This window comes from Pistacia vera, unplaced genomic scaffold (genome assembly GCF_008641045.1).
Source record: "Pistacia vera cultivar Batoury unplaced genomic scaffold, PisVer_v2 Contig266, whole genome shotgun sequence".
Taxonomy (NCBI): domain Eukaryota; kingdom Viridiplantae; phylum Streptophyta; class Magnoliopsida; order Sapindales; family Anacardiaceae; genus Pistacia; species Pistacia vera.
The window spans coordinates 224,979-246,364 of record NW_022196075.1 but is presented as its reverse complement, the minus strand read 5'-3'; the positions used below and the strand labels follow the sequence as shown (position 1 = coordinate 246,364).

At 35.5% G+C, this 21,386-nt stretch overlaps 2 protein-coding genes across 4 annotated transcripts; both read right to left on the bottom strand.

The window, feature by feature from the left end:
- Positions 1 to 2,559: 2,559 nt before the first annotated feature.
- On the bottom strand, positions 2,560 to 6,240 carry LOC116133181 (probable methyltransferase PMT18). 2 transcript variants are annotated; one of them, XM_031418857.1, is made up of 6 exons: positions 5,914 to 6,240; positions 4,759 to 5,479; positions 4,419 to 4,629; positions 3,812 to 4,109; positions 3,253 to 3,720; positions 2,560 to 3,161 (listed from the first exon to the last, which is right to left on the bottom strand). In XM_031418857.1, the coding sequence occupies exons 2-6, from the start codon at positions 5,464 to 5,466 to the stop codon at positions 2,933 to 2,935; spliced, it is 1,914 nt and encodes a 637-aa protein (XP_031274717.1). In that variant the 5' UTR covers positions 5,467 to 5,479; positions 5,914 to 6,240; the 3' UTR covers positions 2,560 to 2,932. The 2 variants fall into 2 exon arrangements, with proteins under 2 accessions (XP_031274717.1, XP_031274718.1); XM_031418858.1 differs by lacking the exon at positions 5,914 to 6,240 and having other exon boundaries at positions 4,759 to 5,828.
- Positions 6,241 to 7,103: 863 nt separating this feature from the next.
- On the bottom strand, positions 7,104 to 20,976 carry LOC116133179 (HEAT repeat-containing protein 6). 2 transcript variants are annotated; one of them, XM_031418854.1, is made up of 29 exons: positions 20,588 to 20,971; positions 20,416 to 20,517; positions 20,149 to 20,324; positions 19,731 to 20,007; positions 19,586 to 19,653; positions 19,377 to 19,446; positions 18,919 to 19,278; positions 17,762 to 17,841; positions 17,607 to 17,658; positions 17,280 to 17,433; positions 17,049 to 17,136; positions 15,954 to 16,056; positions 15,767 to 15,857; positions 14,502 to 14,599; positions 13,887 to 14,066; positions 12,983 to 13,234; positions 12,063 to 12,158; positions 11,859 to 11,953; positions 11,687 to 11,750; positions 11,500 to 11,587; positions 11,338 to 11,411; positions 10,578 to 10,653; positions 10,391 to 10,503; positions 10,212 to 10,285; positions 9,292 to 9,398; positions 8,939 to 9,057; positions 8,319 to 8,396; positions 7,567 to 7,889; positions 7,104 to 7,527 (listed from the first exon to the last, which is right to left on the bottom strand). In XM_031418854.1, the coding sequence occupies exons 1-28, from the start codon at positions 20,756 to 20,758 to the stop codon at positions 7,683 to 7,685; spliced, it is 3,513 nt and encodes a 1,170-aa protein (XP_031274714.1). In that variant the 5' UTR covers positions 20,759 to 20,971; the 3' UTR covers positions 7,104 to 7,527; positions 7,567 to 7,682. The 2 variants fall into 2 exon arrangements, with proteins under 2 accessions (XP_031274714.1, XP_031274715.1); XM_031418855.1 differs by lacking the exon at positions 7,104 to 7,527 and having other exon boundaries at positions 7,868 to 7,889; positions 8,871 to 9,057; positions 20,588 to 20,976.
- Between the last annotated feature and the right edge of the window lie 410 nt (positions 20,977 to 21,386).

Here is a 21,386-nt window from a genome sequence, read left to right as displayed (position 1 = left end):
GAGAATATAGATAAAAATAGGGAGCCAAACGAACCCTATTATGCTTTTTGAAATTCAATAAATATTTAATCACATTATGAACAACCTGTAAGCTGCAGCATAAATTTAAACTAAAAATCAATTAAACAAATATTTAGTAACCTTCAAGCCAAGAGACGCAGTAAACCAAACCAAAAGAAGAAGAAAACCCAAACCCCATGGACTGCCGTGAAAAATTCTGTTTCTAATAATTCCAGATAATTTTTTGTTTTCCTTTTACAATAAATTAATAAGAATTACAGGATACTTGAAATTCTTTTTCTCTCAATAAATAATAGTAATGAACAAATTAAAAGTCATGTTTCCAAAGAACCAGTCATCCTTAAAATTGAATTCCGAACTCGACTTAAATCTCTCCCAACGATTACATGCGGCAGAGTGATTTCTCCATCTTCATGTTCTTCTTCAAACTCATCCGTATCCACGAACAGGTAAATGTCACCTGGGCTGGGAGTTGGTTTGGGCAATGCGTCAAGCAGGTGTAGGGCGACAGTAGTGGCAAGGAAAATCAGTGACCGACGGTGGGAAAAACAGCTAGAAAAAACCCACAACCCATTAACAAATCAAATTCACTTCAAAACACAACAAAAACCCAGCAAATCGAACTTCAAAAGAAGGCTCCAAATCAACCCAAACCTAGTTGTTACACGAAGAGATGGTGAAGTGACGGACGGCGACCGGCGACCAAACGATTGTCAAGGATGGAAGGGGCTTTTGTGAGGGGCGACTGGTGAGGTGAATGGCAGTGACGGGAGGAATTTCTGTTGTCGAAATCAATGGGGAAATAGCAAAAGTCGCACGGGGAAGAAGAAAAAAATGGAGAAATACGAGAGGGATATGGAAAGTCACGGCTAGATCTGGGCTGGACAAGTTCGACCAGTAACTGGGCAGACACAATCATAGGAAAAAGGCCGAGAAAGCGGAAGATGGAGAGATTGACTGATTGAGTTGAGAGGGTTTTGGAATCCTCTCTCTACTCTCCTGCAAAATGACTATTTTACCCCCTCACTGTTATATTAAATGATTTTCGGTTAGTTTATGGGTGGTAATTTGAAATATATGAAACCAAGGGTGGGAACGGGGCTTTTCGCGAAGCCTTGGGTGGGAGCACTGTATTATTAATTATTAGTATTATTATTTTCGTGTGCAACTCTGAAGTCTGAACCAAACTCAAACGCCCTCTTCCGTCCACACATTTTACAATTTAACGATACAAACCCCTTTGTCCTTGTCCCCTCGCTTCTTGCCCCTTGCCCCCACCCCTACCCTTTCTATCCACATATTATAATAAATTTCATCCTTTTTTTCTTATTTAGGCAGCGCCCATGTAACCTTTAATTGCAATTTTCAAAGTCAAAAGTTTCTAATTGCTACATTAATTATGATATATTCTCCAATAAAATTCTTTGAAAAAAAAAAAAAGATGGGTGGTCATTATTCTTATCCTAAACCTAGTGAGGTAAAGCCTCCCCGAAGCTTTAGAGCTGCCTTAAATTGATTATACTAAATTAAACAACATTTTATTCAACCACCAAGCCTGCAAGAATTACAATTGGGCTTTCATACTGTATACCTAATTCTTGTGAAAGTAGCTCTCTTTTGGTGGGAGCAAAAAGACACAATAGTTTTCTAGTTTGTTGTTTTTGTCCTTTGAAAGGAGAGATTGAGGAGGAAATAATTATTCAACTTAAAGCATTCCCTTTGGGGTTGATTTTGTATACTACTTGGTAGTTTTTGCTCTATATTTGAAACAGAAATAGAAATTTGATGAGGGTGGTTGCCTGGTTGGGCAAGTGGGTGACCTGCACATTGCCTGATTAGATCATTATGGTTACATGTCACTTACATCAACTTCTTAAATGAGACATTGCGTACTAAAATGGAGAATTGAAGAGTCGCAATCGCAAATAAGTTTAAGAAAGAATGAAGGGTGTTATACCGAAAAAAATAGGGCTGACGTAGAGTCTCGTCAATAAAGGATGGTCAGAATTCAGAAGAGTTCTACGTTGTCTAGGTGCGGCCACATCGCTCATAGCGCAAGTGGCATGGTTCCTGTCAGTACAGTAGGTGAGTGTTAGGTCAGTAAGCGACTGGAGATCGCCCACGTATCAAAGTCCTGTTTTAATCGAGGAAATCCCACAGGCAAGTGATCAATGAGACACAAAGAAATGATTTGCACAGCACTTTCCCACTCAAAGCTTTCATAATCATTACCTTGAACTTTCCTACTATAAATAAAGGACTCCCCTCTCATTTGTGAGGGATGATTAACTGATTTTACGCTGAAATAGTTCTCTCTCTCTAAACTGTAACTCAGCTCTCGGAACGCGACCTGATCTCTCTCTTATTAATACAATAGCAATGAACGTAGGATTCACTTTAGAGCATCCGAACCACTTTAAATATTGTTCTTCACCTTTTATTTGATTCAATCCCCTCATATCACATGTGACTTCTAAATCATTTTAGCATTTTATACTTGCGAGTAGTTAGTGTCAAAATCAAACATTAGGGTAAGGATTTCCCAAAATAAAAACACTAAATTAATGGCTTTGCGGTATTTTACATTGCAGTTACAAGCTAACAATATTTCATCATCAACAACCAACAACCGATAACAAAATAGAGGCTGCTTCTGGGTAGCTAGCGCTTGAAAATTTGGCCTCGTATGAATGAAAGAGATCCATCTCCTTCACAGCTCCACCACTACCCATCTAATTAACAACTTCATTCTCTCTCAACATTTTCTTGAATTAATGAGCATGTTTCCAGTCCTACTACGTAAATATGATCACGAGATAATGATGAGCAAACCTACCTATTTCACATTTGAAAACAAAAACAGCTGCGTGCATAAAGGACATAAACAAATAAAACTACATACAACTCTGCACTAGTGTTGTTTTTGTGTAGCTTCACCAGTCCAATAGGTTTTGACTGCAAAAAGGACTTTCTCTGGATTAAACGGTCCATTCTCATGGTCCATTATCTGGCTCTTCCATCTCATTCCTTCTGTTATACTCTTTATCTTCACAAGCAACTCTACTGTATCCCTGAATATAACTGTTCCTTCTGGCCTCAGAATTCTATCCATCTCCAACAGAATGTAGGTAATGTCACACCTTCAAATTCAATGTACATCAATTAAGATCAAAACATTTACAAGTTTATGATAGATTAATCAATTAATTAGTTAATCAACTGTTAAATTACCTGTCCTGGTATATACTGAACACACCACTAGCATGGATTAGATCATATGTTCTTGGATACGTTGAAAAAGCCTCACACCAATCTTGATATGTACCAATGAGACCCCGTTCATATATAATGCCTAGGGTATCTTGATTTGAATTCACAGGAACCACATTCATCACCCACAATGGATACTTTAACAGAGCTGCAGCAAATCCCCCAATATATGCATTCATGTCCATTACATTCCGGTATCTTCCTTTGGGTAATAAACCATTTATGCTTTTATAACGTCTCACCCTTTCCTTCCATAGTTCATTATCCGCTTGGAACTTTTCTTCATTTATACCTGGTATTGTCCCTCTGCTGATTCTAGGAGGAACAGCAAATGCTCGCTCTGGCCATTTCTCCAATGAACCACCAGCAACTTCATCTGGGTTGCTAACTTCTGGCAGCGGGGTAATGCAACTTTCCATATCTCTGTACCTAATTTTAAGCACATGAGCAGTTAATAAATGTTACATATATAATATAATAGGTAGCATGAGAATGAAAAATGCTGAGATCTATTGAGTACCAAGCAGTGTCTGGATTTTCTGACTTGCATATATGTGGTGTTTTATAGACCTTCCTACTTTTAACACACTCAATGTGGTTGATAGGCTTCTGCCAAATTGCTAGATCATCCTTTTCAATAACTTTCTTCCAGCAGAGCCGCTTGGCAACAGTCTCAATAGCATTTTGTTCAGCATTCAAATCTTGTTTACTTCTTTCCCAACCTCTCCAGTATTTCTTCCACCGAATAGGAGGACCCGAGAGAACCCAATAACCACCAGGTCTTAAAACTCTATCTATTTCAAGTAGATATAAACCGTCTGTAACCATTCAAACAATTTTTTAGATATGTAATTCAATTTTTTTCTACTATCAGGGAAATTAATTGGAGATTGATATCAACATTATATTATATTTGGTGTTTAGTTTTAGCTATTAAGACAATGACTTATTATAGGCAATGAAAATCTATAAATCATTGAGTAATTCTTCACTGGAAACAGGCATGTTGTTCATTTTGTTTATTTTAATAATAAAACACAAATGTCAAGACAAGATGTTATTTGGCACAATAAACAAATTTAAAGAGTTGTGAAATAAAATAGACAGGAATCAGGATAGGACCCTACCGTATTGATGCCAAGGTATCAAGCAGCGGGAACAGTGAGCCATATCAAAAGCCCTAGCTGGGTAAGGAAGCCGCTGAGAAGCCATAATGCCAATCATAGCAGGGACTCCTCGTTCAAGTGCAAATTGAACTTGTGCTTCATGTGTATCCCTGGGTGCAAAAGACATTGCCAGGATGTCCCTCTTCAAAAGATATGCACCCCAACTTGCAACCTTAAAAGATAAAACCAAAAATATGACAATTTTAAGCACTTTTTACCATGAAAAACTTATGATAAGTAAGGTATAAGAGTCTTAAACAAACATACTGAACTTGGAAACTTATTTAACAATTTTACTTACACCGCAGCCCGTATCAATTGCAGTTCTAATGGTTCCACTTTTAAGAGGAATAAGCTCAGCAATATCATCGATGTATGCATCAGCTCCATGGGGGAACATAGTGCCGCCACCAGGGAATCGGAAGCGGTCACCTTCTGCTTGAATCCAGTTCTGAACAGCCTTCTCTATACTGAGCTCTTTATGGGGGATATTGTCATACCAGGCATAGTCGCGGCTCTGTGGCCATTTAAAAGGGTTTTTATATTTAGGTGGAGCAGGTATTAAGCAGTGAAGAAGCTCATCGGTTTTAGGACAATGGCGCTCCCTGTATTTCATCATTTTTCTATCAAATTTCCTACCCCTCACTGGATCTTGGCAGGGAGTATATTCACTATACTTCATCTCACAAGCTGGAAAGTTTTGCACTGAATCTGAATTATTTATTTCAATTTGATGATGACTATCAAAATCCAAAACACCTGATGATGTTGATGGCAATGGTTGTGGATTTAGTAGGGGGTTGTTATTTTCGGTCCCGTTATTATTACAACTAGCTTTAGTATACGCATCTGATTGATTGACGAGAGGATTAGTACTAGTAGTTGTCTGCCAAGCTCCCAGAACATAAAACAATATGCACAACCCACTAACACCTAATATCCAACTCAGACGCTTTTTCTTTGATTCCAGTTGATTAGGCTTCGTTGATCCACTGTTCTCCTTGGCCATCTTCAAAAAATCCCTGTAGTAATCTCAAAACACAAATTAAAATATATATGCATGTTGATTTCTTAAGATCAAATTGAGGGATTCAATTCAGAACAAGATAAGATTAGGTAATGAACGGAAGAAGCAGAGATGAGACGGCGAGAATCAGGAACAGTCATCATGAGATTAAAAATGTATTATATAAAAAAGGATAAAGCAACTCAACTAAAGGTAGAAAAAATTATTATTAAAGCTTTTTCGCATTGGAGAAAGCATAACAACCCAGATAACGACAAAGCTTAATTGAAAAAAGAAAAGAAAAATGAGAAGCTGTTTTTCCACAAACTTTGCAGACCCTTTACGAAGGCTGTTTAATTTACTATTATGAAAAAAAAAAAAAAAAATCTTTAATAAATCCAGAAAATAACATTGGAAACCCAGAAGAAAGATATAAAGAAAGAAGCATACCTGAGGAAGTTTCACAACTAAAAGTAGTTGAATATACAAAGATTAATATGTTTAATAAAAGTAACCATGGAAGTAATGGAAATGTGAAGTATTAGGAAGGAAAAATAAGGAGGTAGAAAGAGAGGGAAATGGAAGAATAATATGTTATACAAAAAGGAAGGAAGGTTAATGGTGTCCGGCAATAGAGGAGATGGTGAGAGATAATAGTGAAAAGATAAAAGAAAACTGTTAAGCTTACTTATTGTTGTTTGGTTTCCAAAAATGGAGGAAAGGAAAGTAGAGGAGGATGGATTTGGTAAAACAAAGGACAAGCTTATGCCTGAAAATGAGCGTTTACAGAAGACTGACCAGCCTTTTTTTTCTCATCTCCACAAGTATTATTTTCTCTCTCTTCTCTTCAATCTCCGTAATTTTAGCTTCTTTATCCAATTATTTTATTTTATTGTTGTCTATACCATAAGCCTCCACTTGCAATTCCTGTTAATATTAGTAAGTCATTGTTAATGCTCACGTATAGTTGTAGATAAAGATATGGCCTCCAATTGAAAAAGAAACAGTGATTTCGAACCAAATTGATATCTTCTTTTGGCAAAACACACTCTTAGAGAAGTAAGTTCCCATTCGAGATTGCAGCTACCACTAGTCCAAGAAATTGAAGCACGTACTCATGCAACCAAACTCCAAATAAAACACCTAACACGTGCAACAGATTTCTAGTCAAAAAGATGTTTTGGTTATGTCACTGTCCAAAGACAACAACTCTCCTATTCAAATTTATGCTCATTAATCATGAATTATAATCAAATATTTATAATTAATATCATTGAAACAAGTATAGATTGCACTCTCGACTCATCCCATCCTTATCTTTTTCCATAAGAATTTGAAGTGCAAACGTTTATTTAAATACCATCCTCCTTTTTTTGCTTGGAAATTAAAAAGCAGACCATTAATCGATGGTTCTTTAATAGTAATTATCACACCACATGGTGTTTGCCCTGACTTTTTTATACATTTGAGCTTGAACCGATTTCTTCTATGCACTCATCTTCTAATCTTCAATTATTTTCCCTCCTTTTTCCCACAAGTCCAAACGTTCATTTGGAGATCCTTCTCTTTATTTTATTTATTGGCAGACATGTTATTGACGTATCAGAATTCAGAAGATTAAATAAAGCGACTCCCTTTATTAGTGATAATGACACCACATGGTTGCCATCACTTTGCTTTTATATTATACATTGAGTTTACATAATAAGTATAACTAATGTATGTGAGTGTTAAGAGTTACAGGATTGCATAGGCCAATACCCCAACCCCAAGATATATTATAATCACAGTTGCCTACATGCAAAAGCAAAACTGCCCAGGGCTGAATATAAACTATACGAACTTTACAATGTAGCAGCATTCATAATCACACTTTGAATCTATCCATCGCAAGCTGCCACTAAAAAATAAATGAAAGAAACCACATAATTTACATACAGTAGGCCGATCCGATAACCTAATTCAGTAATTCTCACATTCGGCTCCCACCTGCACCCACGCTGGACTATGGGTGAACACCTACCTCACCACCACGTTCTACAAAGGGCAGGGCGCACCATGGCCACGCTATGATACCAATCACCAGACTGTCAACTGACAATAGCATCTCCAGGAGTATATAAATGATTGGGTTCATCACACGCTATCACTTGGTATGAACTTGAAATAATCACACAAGTCCTGGAGCAATGCGAGAACCATGACAACATCCAACTCATTCACCATATGCTGTTGTCCAACATCTTGAATTTTTTAGCAATTGTCTGTTGATTCCCGCGTCCATACACTACAATTAGTGATCGCATGGCCTTGGATATCATCTGTTTCTTTTGGTTCTCAAAATTATTTTCAGACTCAGGCTGAGTAGCTGACTCCCCCAGTGATGAGCATAGCATCTTAAACCACTCCTCAAGAAAGGAAGCTTTCTATATAAAAAATAAATAAATAAAAGAAACAAAACTTGAGAAAAATTATAGTAAATCATATACTGAAATGCTGGCCATTTATATAACCAAATATCAACTAGAAAGCAATATAGGTTACTCCTTTAATTTAACCAATATGTTGACAAAGATTTAAGCAAGAATGATTAATGCAAACACTGAAACATATGAAATAACCCACTCTTGTAAAGGCAGCCTTATATATCAAATTCTTTAAAACAGGTTCTCACAAGACAAGAGCACAAGAAGATGCAGTGCTACTTAATATTTATTTTATATTTTATAATTTATTTGTAGGCAAATACGTCATTAGTAACTATTAGCAGAAAACTCCATAGCACTTTTGTGCAGTATTTGCAAATAAAAAATGCTTACAAAAATGCCTAGTATTTGTAAATACGAAATGCTTACTTTCACCAGAAAATCTTTCAGAGGTTGGTGATCAATGCTTGAAGCAAGGCTAAGAACGTGCAACATTGTTGAAGTCAACTGTAACAGGAAAAATATAATTAGAAATACTAATCCAGAAAATGAACATACAAAATATCAACCATAATTACAATCGTTTCAAGGGAAGCTTTAAAATACAACCATAAAATCACTCTCTAGACCCCATAATTGTATGATGCAATCAACCCAAAGATTCATTACCTCATCCTCAAAAGAATAAACTCTTTGCCTTCTTAACTCAAGAACCTTTTGATGGGGCACACCATACAACAATTACTAACCCCTATAGAACACTGTTCAAATCTTATGCAACATTTTTGTCCTTGCAAAAACTACATAGCACCTTATCCTCAGTGTCACATATTGGAAAACAACAGTAAGACCTAGTAATAATTCCCAACTATTAAGGGTTGCATAAATGCAATCATGTCAATGAATCAGGTTAATCTGTATTCGTATGATGTTGTCCATTACTTTCATTTCAATATCTAATTAGTATCTGACAATGTTGACCAGCTGCAGAATCTCATATCACTTCTGTCTAGAGTACTGCTATGATGCAGATTATTTAGGTGCTTGACCTGCTTCTCAAGTGCAACTCTATATTTGAAGCTTGATGGTGCTGAAATTTGGTCTGAACCTAAATTCTCGAGTATATGCTCCAATCCTTGGATGACATCTGAGAAGGAATTCCCATAATCTGCATCAAAAATAAGGAAGGAAACCTTGTTATCCAGCTTTAGCATTTTATGGTAGATGGAAAGTCACCAACTAAAAACTGCAAGCAGTATGCATAATTATTGATTACATTTGAATAAGATTAAGCTAAACCAATGCTGGTGACATGAAAAGCTGTTGTTGAGTTGCAAGGACAAAATAAAAAAAATAATTAATTTCAGCCATAGCAGCAGGAACAAGAAAAAGTCCTACTTACCATAAAACGATGATGGCACAGCCAAAGCAGCAGCAGCCTGTATCCTGATCTTAAAGTTAGAAGAGTCGCGCAGTAGTAGTAAAAGAACACTGAAAACAGATGGAGCCCTGCCACAAAAGTACGTATGCGCGATTAAAAGGGAAATATCCAGGTCAAGAAAACAAAGCACACTGTGGCCAAAACATGTAAATGACATGAAATAGTTAACTAAATTACCAACAAGAAATTTATCACTTTTTCCTCTGATAGAAAACAAAATGTGGGTATTACTGTAGAAGAGAAAAAGAAGTGGAACACTTGTCCCAAAGCTTAAAACAAAAACAGTCCTTACGGAGACAATCTATACAAACATGTGTAGTTGATTCTTTGGCATGTATGATGAAATAGGAAGGATATAACATAATTGCTTCAAGCAATTCAAATATTTCCCCCCACGTATTTTGTCAAACATCCACAAACTTCAATATGCATATTCTTGGACATCTTCCATATCAACTTGACTAGCTAGTTTCATCATGTTCATTTACTAATAGACACAAAAGCTTAAGCTGATGGGTAAGGGTCCAACAATAGTATTTAAACTCTAATACACCCTTTCATGTGCACTTGCACGTGGACAAATTATGGTCACAATCATAGTCACAAAACAAATTACAATAGTTAATTGATACAATTGAGGAATTCGAACACAAGGCCACCTGGTCAGTTTGTCTTCATTTAATAACACGTTAGGTTACCAATTGGCCTAAATGTTAAAAGCCAATAGGAAAGGACCCAACAATTGTATCTAAGTTCCAACAAACACATCAAAACTTATCAACAAAAAATTAAGATTAAAGAAAATAATAATAATAAATGAACAAAAACATAAATACCCAGCATTTCAACCAAGCAAACACAAATAACTAGTTTTGCCATACCAATCCTTGTCTTGAAGGTTTAATGTCTCGTTTAAAAAAAGGTTGCTCAATGCATGACAAACATTCCATTGAACCTGTTACGTACAGAGTCAAACTTGAGAGGAAAAGATATGGAAGATGGTTCCAATACACAACATCAAATCATTAGAACGATTTTTAATTATAGCAATAGGTGATACCTTAACATTTCCTGTTGTAACACAAGAAAGAAATGCTTGCACCATTCTGTCCAGGCAACGTGAATCTCCCAAACATGCAGGATGGGATGAATTTGCTACACATCCGTGACCACCTGTTTTATCACTGCTTGCTGGTATCACCTCATTATGGTTGGTTAAAACAAAAAAGCGTAGTCCACTGCCTTACCATGCACACATGCAGAACTTGTATATTTAACAAATCTTGCAAGATTTCCAAGAGCCCTCACAGCATTTGACTTGATCTAATGTAAATGAAAATAAAGAGTGTGGTAAAGATACAATCATTACTTTAACTACAAAAAACTAACATATATGATAAATAAATCCAAGAAGGCCAAGCAATGGAATTTTATAGGACAAGAAAGAAATTCCATGTGCGTGTTTGTATCTATTGTTGACAGTGGGGGCAGATGCAAAGAAGGAAATACAATTGAGGGCCTAAGACAATAAAGATCTGCTAAAAGTAACACAAATATACTAAAGTAAAACCAGAATAATATAACACTCGTATAGATATAAGGAGCTTATGGTACTAAGTTCTAAAATTTGTACTTAATAGCCACATCAAACACTAATCGAGTAAAAAAAATTATCATTTAAAGTGATTTGCGAACTACAATTATCCACTATTACCATAGATTTTCACTCTAGTAATCATAATTCATATAATTGGAGCTCAGATGAAAAGTTCAAGCTAATTTTTATTCTAACTGCAATTGTTGGCAGAAATCAGCCAGTCACACCAACACGCACTAAAATTCAACCTCCAAAAGAGACATCATCCAAGCATTTATAGAGAGTGATAGGTAAGGTAGGCTACAGAGAAAAATAGAGTCTACATCAAACACTAATTAAACCATGCATGAACCAAAAAGTAGCAAAATTAAGAAACCAGCTCTAATGGACTTGCGATTTAGCATGTTTACCTTGTCTCCATCCTTTGTTAAATGCAAAGCACACTCGGTCAATGATTGCATCATCTGGGAGTTCACATTTGAGTCTACAAATAAATAAATGAAAACTTGAAATCAAAGTTACTTTTAGAATGTGTCAAACTTGAAATGCACTCTCGGTACCCTTATGCCCACCTGCAGATGATTTAAAGGGAAAATCATCTATACAGCGACGAAGAGAATCACATATATTTGCCAAAGCCCAAGAGGCCGTTATACGCACCTGAAATGGGAAGTAATCGCGAGTTATATTAACTTGCTAGAAACATATAAATAAGGTACACTTCAAAAAATGTAAATTAAGAACTTATGTAACAAGTACCGAGACTAATGGATCACAGGTGTTAATCTCAACAGCATGGATAAATTTGTCAAGGATCTCTGCACTATATAATATAAGTTCTTTGTAAATTCTCTATCCATTCTTGCAAACAACAAGTTAATCAAAGATTATTAGAAATTAGCTAGATGAACAAACAACAATTAAGAATCACCTGTGAGAAATGTGTGGAAAACATGAGATGACACCAATGGCACGACAAGCAGCTGACCTAACTGAAGGAACCTCATCATGTAAAGCAGCACTGATCTACAAAAATTTTCAGGTATAATGCATAAACCAACTAGTAAAACTGTCCATACTATTGGTTATGCTGCAGAAAACCATAATGAAATTAAAGTAAATGTTAAAGACTTACTACGGAAGATATAATGAACTCCTGTGTTTCTTTCACAAGAGATATAAATACAGAAGAAGTTATACCCGCGAAACAAGTAATTGTTGCAGTTCTCACCTTCAAGAGAAAAGAATGAGATCACATTAATATAAGGTAGACGAGAAAAGAGAAACATACATCTTCATATCAGGTAAATATAACATCTTGAGACCTATGGAAGATTTAATCTTTGTAAAGATACAACAGTGGTCAGAGTTTCATCAATCCTAAGTGACACAGGTAAGACACCAAAAGAATGTCACTTCCAGCTTGTTCAAGCTTTTCTTCAATTGATCAACATAGTATTTTCCTAACAATACGTATAAAACAGATATAAGCACATACGCATAATCTAAGAAGCTATTCTATTGATGTAAACTTCAATTTCAGGCATTCAAAGAAGCCATCTTGAATTTCAGGCATTCAAAGAAGCCACGTGATACTACATTTGAAATGAAGCCTTCTTCACACTGATCAACTGATTTCAAATTTCATCACCATCAAAACCAGATATGTATCTCACAGCAACAAATCAAATAAAATACAAAAGTTAAAAAAAATGAAATAAACCAGGTATTTCGCAGCTTGAGAAGGATAATTTAAAATTGATAGATTAAAACCTATTGGTTCCTATTGGAAAAGCTATGACTAGAGCTTTAAGTTTACTAAGCCAGCACCTGCTATTCTGGGTTATACCTAATGCCCATCAAATTTTAAATTAAACTGACATCAATGATTAAAGCCAACAAAATAGAATGGTTCAAACTATATAAGAATATTAGCTTTGGATCTACTGTCTGTGACTTGAAACAATCATGACGAAAACTACATAAAATTCTTCAACATGAGAAATATAACCACAGAGGTCTCTCATTTCAAGGAGCAAGGAAATTTTAACCAACCATTGCAGAAGTATGCCTCAAAATAAGTGGAATATGCTTCTCAATTGTCTCAGACCACTGCTCACTTCCAGACTGTGAAGCTTTTGCTTCTTCTCTTATATCTTCCGGACTCCCTTGCTCATATAGTGGAGCTGATGATACTTTCTTTGTCCTTATACAATCAGAAGTAAATGGGGTATCCAATAATTTATCATCTAAAAGATCCTCAGTTCCTTTAAATCCAGATATTGCTCGAAGACATTCATCAAGAACCTGGAAGAGAAAAATGGCATTAAAAACTACTAGAAAGTAATCATTTCTAACAAAAAGAGGAAAAAAGTAAAAGCAACAAGGAATACACAAGGCATCAAGAATTCTGATCACTGCATCCAATTGAGATTGCAAAAGCACAATTTTTAGAATATCTCAAGAGCAACAGAATCTCCGATGTGTATAAAATTTACATTGAACATATCTTTCACTAATTTCATGGTTTATATTTCTTACATAGAATGACTAATAAGAAATTAAAAAAAAAAAAAAAAAAAAAGTACGTTGATTTTCTACTTTCAATTAGCAACATTTAATCACAACAAAGGCAATGATATCATAAAGATAACAAGGTGCATGGTGTAGAGAAACTTTATATATTTATTGTTCAATTTTGCTATGTATTAATCAAAGACATTTTTTGTTAACAATTTTATGTTGTAATCAATTACGTAAGTGTCATGCAAATTTTGAAAATCCACAACAAGCACACCTTAAACTAGAAGATTAAAAGATATAACTGTCAATCTGCAAAACCCTGCACATCGTTGTGTCCCTCTAGATTCTAATATCATGAAATGAAATAATCTTAGGGATCTTTATTACGAAAGACTCAAACACAATCAAATAATCACCAAAAACCAAAACGATATACCTTGATAGCAGCTGTAATGACTTTTTCCCCAATAAAACCAACAGATCCAACATTTCCCTTCCATGTCTTGGTGGGAACTTCTGCAGTAGATGCTTTCAAAATTTTGAATACAATGTTGGAAACATGCTCCCAACATGCTAACATTATGTTCGGGTAATTGTGTGACACAGCTCTGAGGGCCTGCAACACATGAAGTCCGTAATTTAGAATGTAAGATCTTCATAAACATAAATAAAAAATAATTTTGTAAGGGCAATATCTTATGTGATGTTTTAAATGAAATCTTCAATGGCCTTGTTTCTGTCTCCGGTGTGATTCACATGACTAATTCTTAAACAGATCAACTAATGGCTAATATATTAAATCAAAGCTTCAAACTTCTAATAGAGAAGTAGCACACATTGATTCTTCTCATAGGTTACAAATAAACTTTTTTTTTTTGGCTCTGCTTATATCTTCCACTCTTTTACCTCCCATCAACCATGATATAGAAACTTTCACTTTATTAAGATGATTTTTAATCACATTTAAGTCAAAACGATCCAAAACCTCATTATGACAATCAAGTAAAACATGTCAACTAACTCTTGGCTGTAGCCTGTATGGAAATATTACCTGAAGAGACTCAAAGCATATTGTTGGGCTTGTTAGCTGCTCAGAACCTTGAAATAATGTAAAAAGAACACCTGGCCTCATTTCAGTATCAACTGAACCTGAAAAAAGCTTCAAACTTTTCATAAATAACAGTATACAAACCATTAATTTTTGAAGCACTACACTGAAAGGAATGAGAGCAACAACACAACAAATGACCAATGCAAAAAGGGGATGTCCATTGCCATATCCTTGCAAGATTAATTTACATCAAGCAAACTTCACAAAGCAAATAATATGTATATGCAATCCTTGAACATTAAGGAATCATCTTTAATGGAATAATGCCAAAAAAATTTTCTTTTCTTTTTTTTAATTTTTTTTTAATTGGTATACTTACAGTGAACCACATTCCACACATTGGTAAATGATCTACCATTCACATGTGAGTACCATTTATCATAACAATCTCAGTTCAAAGAAACATATATGAGCAGAACGAATTGCCAAGATCTCCAAACTAGTTGTCTAGAACAGACCAGTTTCTTTAAATCTATTATTTATAGTGTCATTATGTATTTCCAACTTTCAGATTCCAAGGACAGTTCAATAACAAGGGCATTGTGGTCAGCATATTAAAACTCCTATGAGACAATAAAACAAAAAAAGACACCATTGAGGTTGAGGAAATAATGAATTCCTATATGTAAACTCACTATGCTTATTGCAGCTACCATGTCGCAGTTTCTAGGTGCAAAATGAAATTCATAGGATATATGAGTAATTCAAAGGAGAAAGATAAATATTTTATAGGATTCCATTCATTTTAGTAAGACAATGAATACAAAAATGCAAACATACAGAAATAGAATAATCAGAACCTAATTTCTTTAGTTATCAATAAGAACTACCCATTTTCCAATTCTAAATTGTAACTCATTGGAAAACATTTGAGATTGATCTATGGAAGTATTCTAATGAACTTGGCTCCTCTAATTGTATTACCAAGACAAAAACAGTCTACCCATTAGAAAACATCACATGCATATACATTCAGGATGATTAACTTAGGACCTCCAGCATGTGAAGAAATTCCAGCAATTAGAATATATGACTTATTGTGTTGTTATTATCTCTGGCCACCCAAGCTCCACCCACAGGCCACAGACACACGAAAGAGAAAAAGGTCCAGTGGAATTGTTAAGTTCCCATCAAGATATCAAGTAACAACAATAATATTGAAAATACAACGATGAGAACACAATTGCATATCCAAAAGAAATAACCTGCCGATATTTCCTCTAAAAACATTTCTTTCACTTGTGGTAGGGAAGGTGATGTAGATAGAGCTGCTGTTAAGCAGCTAATAGCAGCAGCCTGTCAGAAGAGGAATTATTACAAGTCAGAAATCAGTGATAACCCATGATCCCCCTTCCCTTCTACCGAATTGAGCATATGAAAATTAAAACTAACCAAAAGGCCAGTTTGATCACTTTTGAATGGAAATCCTTCTTCAACCCTTGATCGCAGAGATGTGATCACTGTTGGCAACAACTCCCCAGGCATCCTTGAATATCTGCAGAATAATCATCAAAACACAAGGAAAAATGAAAAAAGATAAGTACACAACCAACTGCTCTATCAGAAAGATGAAAACAAGCAAAGCATAAAAATTAAAGAAGGTAGAAATATCCAGCTTCAGAGTCCTCAAGAGTCAGCAAGCATATAATAATAACCAGACATGCTCTTATAAATTACCAGAGCTCATTGGTTCTCATCCATCACTTAAAAATTAACACGAAAGTAAGCTTGTCACAAAGTCCTATGAGATCCACTTTACATATAATTGGTTAATAAGTAGCACAAAAAATTGGTTCTCATCCATCACTCAAAAATTAACACGAAAGTAAGCTTGTCACAAAGTCCTATGAGATCCACTTTACATATAATTGGTTAATAAGTAGCAGATCCCATAATAACATAAATCTTGTTTTATTGCACAATACTGACTAGAAGATATCAGAAACTTCCAAGACTAGTACCAGTGAAAATCTTTTATTTTTTTATAAGAAAGTATAAAATTTGCACTAAAATTAAAAAATTTGAGACACAGTTGTCGATCAAGTGTCTATAGATAATCAAAAAATGCAGAAACCAGCTCTATACAAACTACCCTGAATAACCATTCCTCCCTGAACCAAGGAAAACAAAAACCCATAAACTATAAAAAATCAACCCAGAACTCCTTCACAATTGAGGTAATTAAAGAAAAGCACAGAGCTCTTAAAACTTATTAGCAACCAAAACCCAAAGGAAAGTGAGGACAGATCTATCCACAACTCGCCACTGTCACATGATGCTACTGAGTTTCCAAATTTGAAATTCCAATGCCATAGTTATTAACAACATTTTCTCTAACATGTATGAAAAATTAGAGTGCCCACAAGACAAATTCCACGTCATAAGAACATCATAAATGCAATGAAAGCATTGAAGTGAAAGTAAATGATCAAGGAAAACTGATCATTTTAACCAGAATGAGATAACTATGAGAAGAAGGATTCATACGGTGTGCAAGATATCAAAAGCATAAGAATCTTGAACAGGGATGTCAGCAATCTATGATGAGTTTCACGTTGGATTAAGTATATAATACCTACAACATAAAATGAAAAAAGAAAAACAAATATAAGAATCAAGCATGTGAAAAGTAAAGATAAAGCATCAATAGAAAGCACTAAACAGGACCAATGTTTGCACGAAAATGACGGAATCATAAAGACAATATCTTCCAAGTACCATCATGCAGTTGCATTAGTATCTGTCCAAGAGAACTTGAAAGCGCCATGAAAGATCCATATTTAGAAGATTCCTTGTATTCTGCTACCTGCAGGAAAATAGATGAAGGCCCATCCATCATGGCCGCCAGAGTTGAGGCAGATGCCATCCTTGCCTAAAAACAACAAAGTAGCATACATAAGGCACAAGCAACACCGAAATTACATTTCATACAGCAGCATGCAAGAGACAAAGTTATCAAGATTAATTATGGGGCCTTGATAGTAAAACGTGACCAACAAAAACCACTCTACTTCAGACACTACCTATAAACAAAAGAACTAGTACCTTTAAGTAAGGATCAAATAGTAAGCATGTCATTAGAGTTGCTTCAAACTTCCTGCAAATAAGCAAGCATTATGAGATAACTGGATAAATCAGACAACTTTGATTGGACAAAAAAATTAGAGCACAAAAGAAATAGAGGAAGTACAATGCTTCACCTTGGTCGTAGTACGTCATTAGTTGGCAGAAGAATTGTCCATTGGCTAGTAAATGATTTAGGATCAGCTTGACAAAGATCCTTCAACCGGTAAAAAAAATAGATTAGAAGTATTCTTGGAAATTTTTATGGATTTGCTACCAGCTAATTGAACATTATCCAGAAATTCAAGCATACTAAACAAACTGAAAAGGTAAAACTAACAAACACAATAGTCTTCCCAACAAAATCACATCAAACATATCTTGAGTAAATAAAGAGTACATATTGGCCAAGAAAATAGTTCAAAAGAAATGAACAGCAAACCTTAACTAACTAACTAAAGAAAAAGAAGCGATAAGCACACAGGTTAGCGACAATTTAAATTAGAAAGTTAAAGTTTACAAACAGGTTGCCGTTTAACAGCTTTCAACAGTAAAAGAATACATTGAATACGACTCCAAAATGCCAACTCTACCAAGCACATCAGACAAAGCACATGGAGAACTTAAATTTGATGCTATTCAAGTTCAATAGTACAACTATGATATGAACATGATTACACAGAAGCAAGAGCCTTTTAATTAAAACTGTGATTCTTGCCTCAAATACACAAAAGGATTTGGAAATCTCCTACAATCCTTTGAATTCCTAATAACTTCTTCCTTATTTTCTACAAGATGTAATCTAAAGTGGTAATGACATAAATGGTGAAGCAGCTAAGATTCAGAGGAGAAATATCCACTACTTACCTAGACCAAAATATCAGTCCACGCTAGATTCAATGGCAAAATAAATTTCCCCAGCTAATTCAGTTAAAGATAAAATATCCCAAACACCTAGAAAATCAATGTAACTTAACACATATAAGTGGGTAAGAAAGGACTCTTGTGAGCCTTCCTGATGCAACAGGCACATTCTTCTATATTCCCAGAAACTTTTCTCTACAATAAGACTCAAGACTCAAGTCCTCTGACCAAGATTTAGGCCACTTCCAGATAGCGTGCTATGAGTGTTACTTATAATTCCTTCTGTCAAAAGTTATTTGCCAGTATTTAGTATGAATTTGAATTTGGGACATTCTAAAGTCACCTAGAAAAAGCCTATCATATCAGAATAGAGCTTTGAATTATCAGAACACCAGGAAATGGGTCAAAGCATATGGTGTTTTGAACTCACCTGCAAGCAAACAATTGCAGCTACTCTGACCTTAGAACTCTGAACACTATCAGGGTCTTTAAGTGATCCATCACTGTCACTGTAATCTGAATCTGATGATGTGAAATCAACAGTAGAAGATTCATGGTCAGCGGAAATTCGAGAATCCTGAGCTTTTGGCCGCTTGATATTTAAGCCATCCTGTTTGCGCAAGTGTGGAGGCCTATAAGGAGTTTTATCTTTCTTTTTTGGCTCTTCCAAAGTCAAACTATGGCTCAGTAAATCAGGCATGTTGTTGCCAACAGCTGGAGATTTAACTTGAGGTCTAATATTAAGGCCATAAATAAAGAACAATTTTAATGCTGCTACAAAACCAGACACCTGTGATAATGTATTAGTTAAGAATGCGTACAGACAATCACTGCAACCAACTATTAACAAATTAAGTTGAAATACTGAACTCAAATAAACAAACTTACATGGTCAGATAGGGAACCTTTTGGATCTGTAAGAACTAGATGTAGACAATTCAGTAGAGATGAATAAAACCTGCAGCAATGAACTGCCACAATCTCTTAAAATTGAATATATCCGCAAGAAAATTATGGAGTAAATCTCTTATCCTTTTTCATATCCCTTTTCCTTTCACTGATGAAAGAAAATGGGGGAAGAGGGAAGAAGCTTTTACCTGGACAAAATGCTGCCTTCCACAAGCACACTCTTAGATGCGAGCACATCCATTACTTTCCTAAGAACCTAATTCAAAAAACACAGACATGCATGTAAACGACTTGTTTATACTATTTAAACCAAGCGGCGAAGAGTATGCATACCTCAATTGTCGACTGCCAAATGTCAAACGGAAAAAAAGACCCAGCCCTTGAGAATGCTTCGGCAAGCATAGTAAAGGCAAGAGTATGATCTTCCCATAAACAAGTGAATCTGGGAAACCTATTCCCATTTTCAGCAGTAGATCTCGATTTGTTGGCATTTGAATTATATAAGTCGACAAATTCTGGATGAAAGCATTCAAGGATGTGCAGAAGGAATTTTATTAACTGAATATTTTCTAAGGGCGAGAATTTTCCTTGATATACACTGGTAAGACGCCTGGTAAAGTAAACAGTTATAACAAGAGTGTCAGAATTTACTTCAAAAGCATGAACAATTAAGTATCAATTATTAAAATAAGAATATCACACTAGTGGATGACAAATGAAAATGACAGCAAACAATGAGGAATAAACAAACCTTATAGTCTCTAGACATTCCATGACAGGTTTAAATGTAGTAGCGTTAGGCGAAATAACAGCTCTGGGAACACCTTGACCCAAGAAAAAAGCAACCATGTTTTGAAAAGAGTCAAGGATGACAATGAAGGAAGAGGAATTGAATTCAAAGGAAACACGATGACATATGCCGTGAATCTGAGACAGATAAAAAATAATAATATTAAGAAGAAACAAAATGTGCAGAGAGATTATAAAAATATTGAATTCAGAAAAAGTAATTGCACACCAAGTGGCAAGTAAGCGTAAATGTTTGAGTGATGTCTTCTCCATATCTACAGGCACCCACATTTGCCACCAATTCCAGTAAAAACAACACATCGCAGGTGACCTACATTTACCACACAAAAATAAGTAAATGATGAACAAAAATTTAATAATGTAAATCTAATATAAAATACCTCGTGAGGAGGAAGGTCGGAGGCAGCAGAGATGAGAGAATGGGAATTGGCGAAGATAAGATTGTGAACAAGTTGATCAACTGAGGTGCCGGCAGGAGCACCGCTTGAGGTTTCATCCCTTAGTGTCAGAAACGCCGTTCTCCACGATCTAACAGACGACGACGATGCCATGTATCAAAAATTACATATGATTTCTACATGAATAAACATTCAAATCGATCCACCACCTCCACCGTCTGTTCTAGCCAGCCAACCGCCACATGCGTATTTGCCTTGTAGGGTTTATACCAGTGATGTTTTCATTGGTTGATTCAAATATTGCTTAAACATACTACTAACATTTGAAATTCAGTATCTTAACATCATATTTTGTAGGGAGAACGACATTTTCCCACCCAAGGTTTGGCAAAATACCTTTCGCACCCATCAAGTTTCAAAATGACACTTTCCCACGCACTGTTATGTTCTGTTAGAAAAATCCGTTCTAAAGAAGAGTAGAATGGTCAATTTCACTTAAAGCCTCATAAATCCAAATTTTAAAATTGAAATCTGGTCCGTGTAATTTTTCCCTTTCCCTTTCTCTTTTCTTTTCTTTTCTTTTCTTTCTTTTTTCCCGTATCTTTTTTTTCGCCATCATCTCTTCCTTCTAAGCTGGAGGTTGCAACGCCAGCGTAACCTACAACCACTAGCTGGGCTGGCAACGTCGCAACCTTCAGTCACAAGTTGGCCTCCTACTGGCGCCCAACCCGCCTCTCTCGCCGCCTCCAACGACTCTGCCAGCCTCCCTCACCAACTCTTC

Excerpts from the sequence above, each read along its gene's own strand:
- LOC116133181 (XM_031418857.1), bottom strand. The coding sequence starts at position 5,466 with ATGGCCAAGGAGAACAGTGGATCAACGAAGCCTAATCAACTGGAATCA. Across the intron at positions 4,630-4,758 it reads CAATTGATACGGGCTGCGGT|GTTGCAAGTTGGGGTGCATA; the intron begins GTAAGTAAAATT and ends TTATCTTTTAAG. Across the intron at positions 3,162-3,252 it reads TTCAGTATATACCAGGACAG|GTGTGACATTACCTACATTC; the intron begins GTAATTTAACAG and ends TTGAATTTGAAG.
- LOC116133179 (XM_031418854.1), bottom strand. The coding sequence starts at position 20,758 with ATGGCATCGTCGTCGTCTGTTAGATCGTGGAGAACGGCGTTTCTGACA. Across the intron at positions 17,137-17,279 it reads ACTAATGCAACTGCATGATG|GTATTATATACTTAATCCAA; the intron begins GTACTTGGAAGA and ends TTTATGTTGTAG. Across the intron at positions 10,286-10,390 it reads TTACAACAGGAAATGTTAAG|GTTCAATGGAATGTTTGTCA; the intron begins GTATCACCTATT and ends TGTACGTAACAG.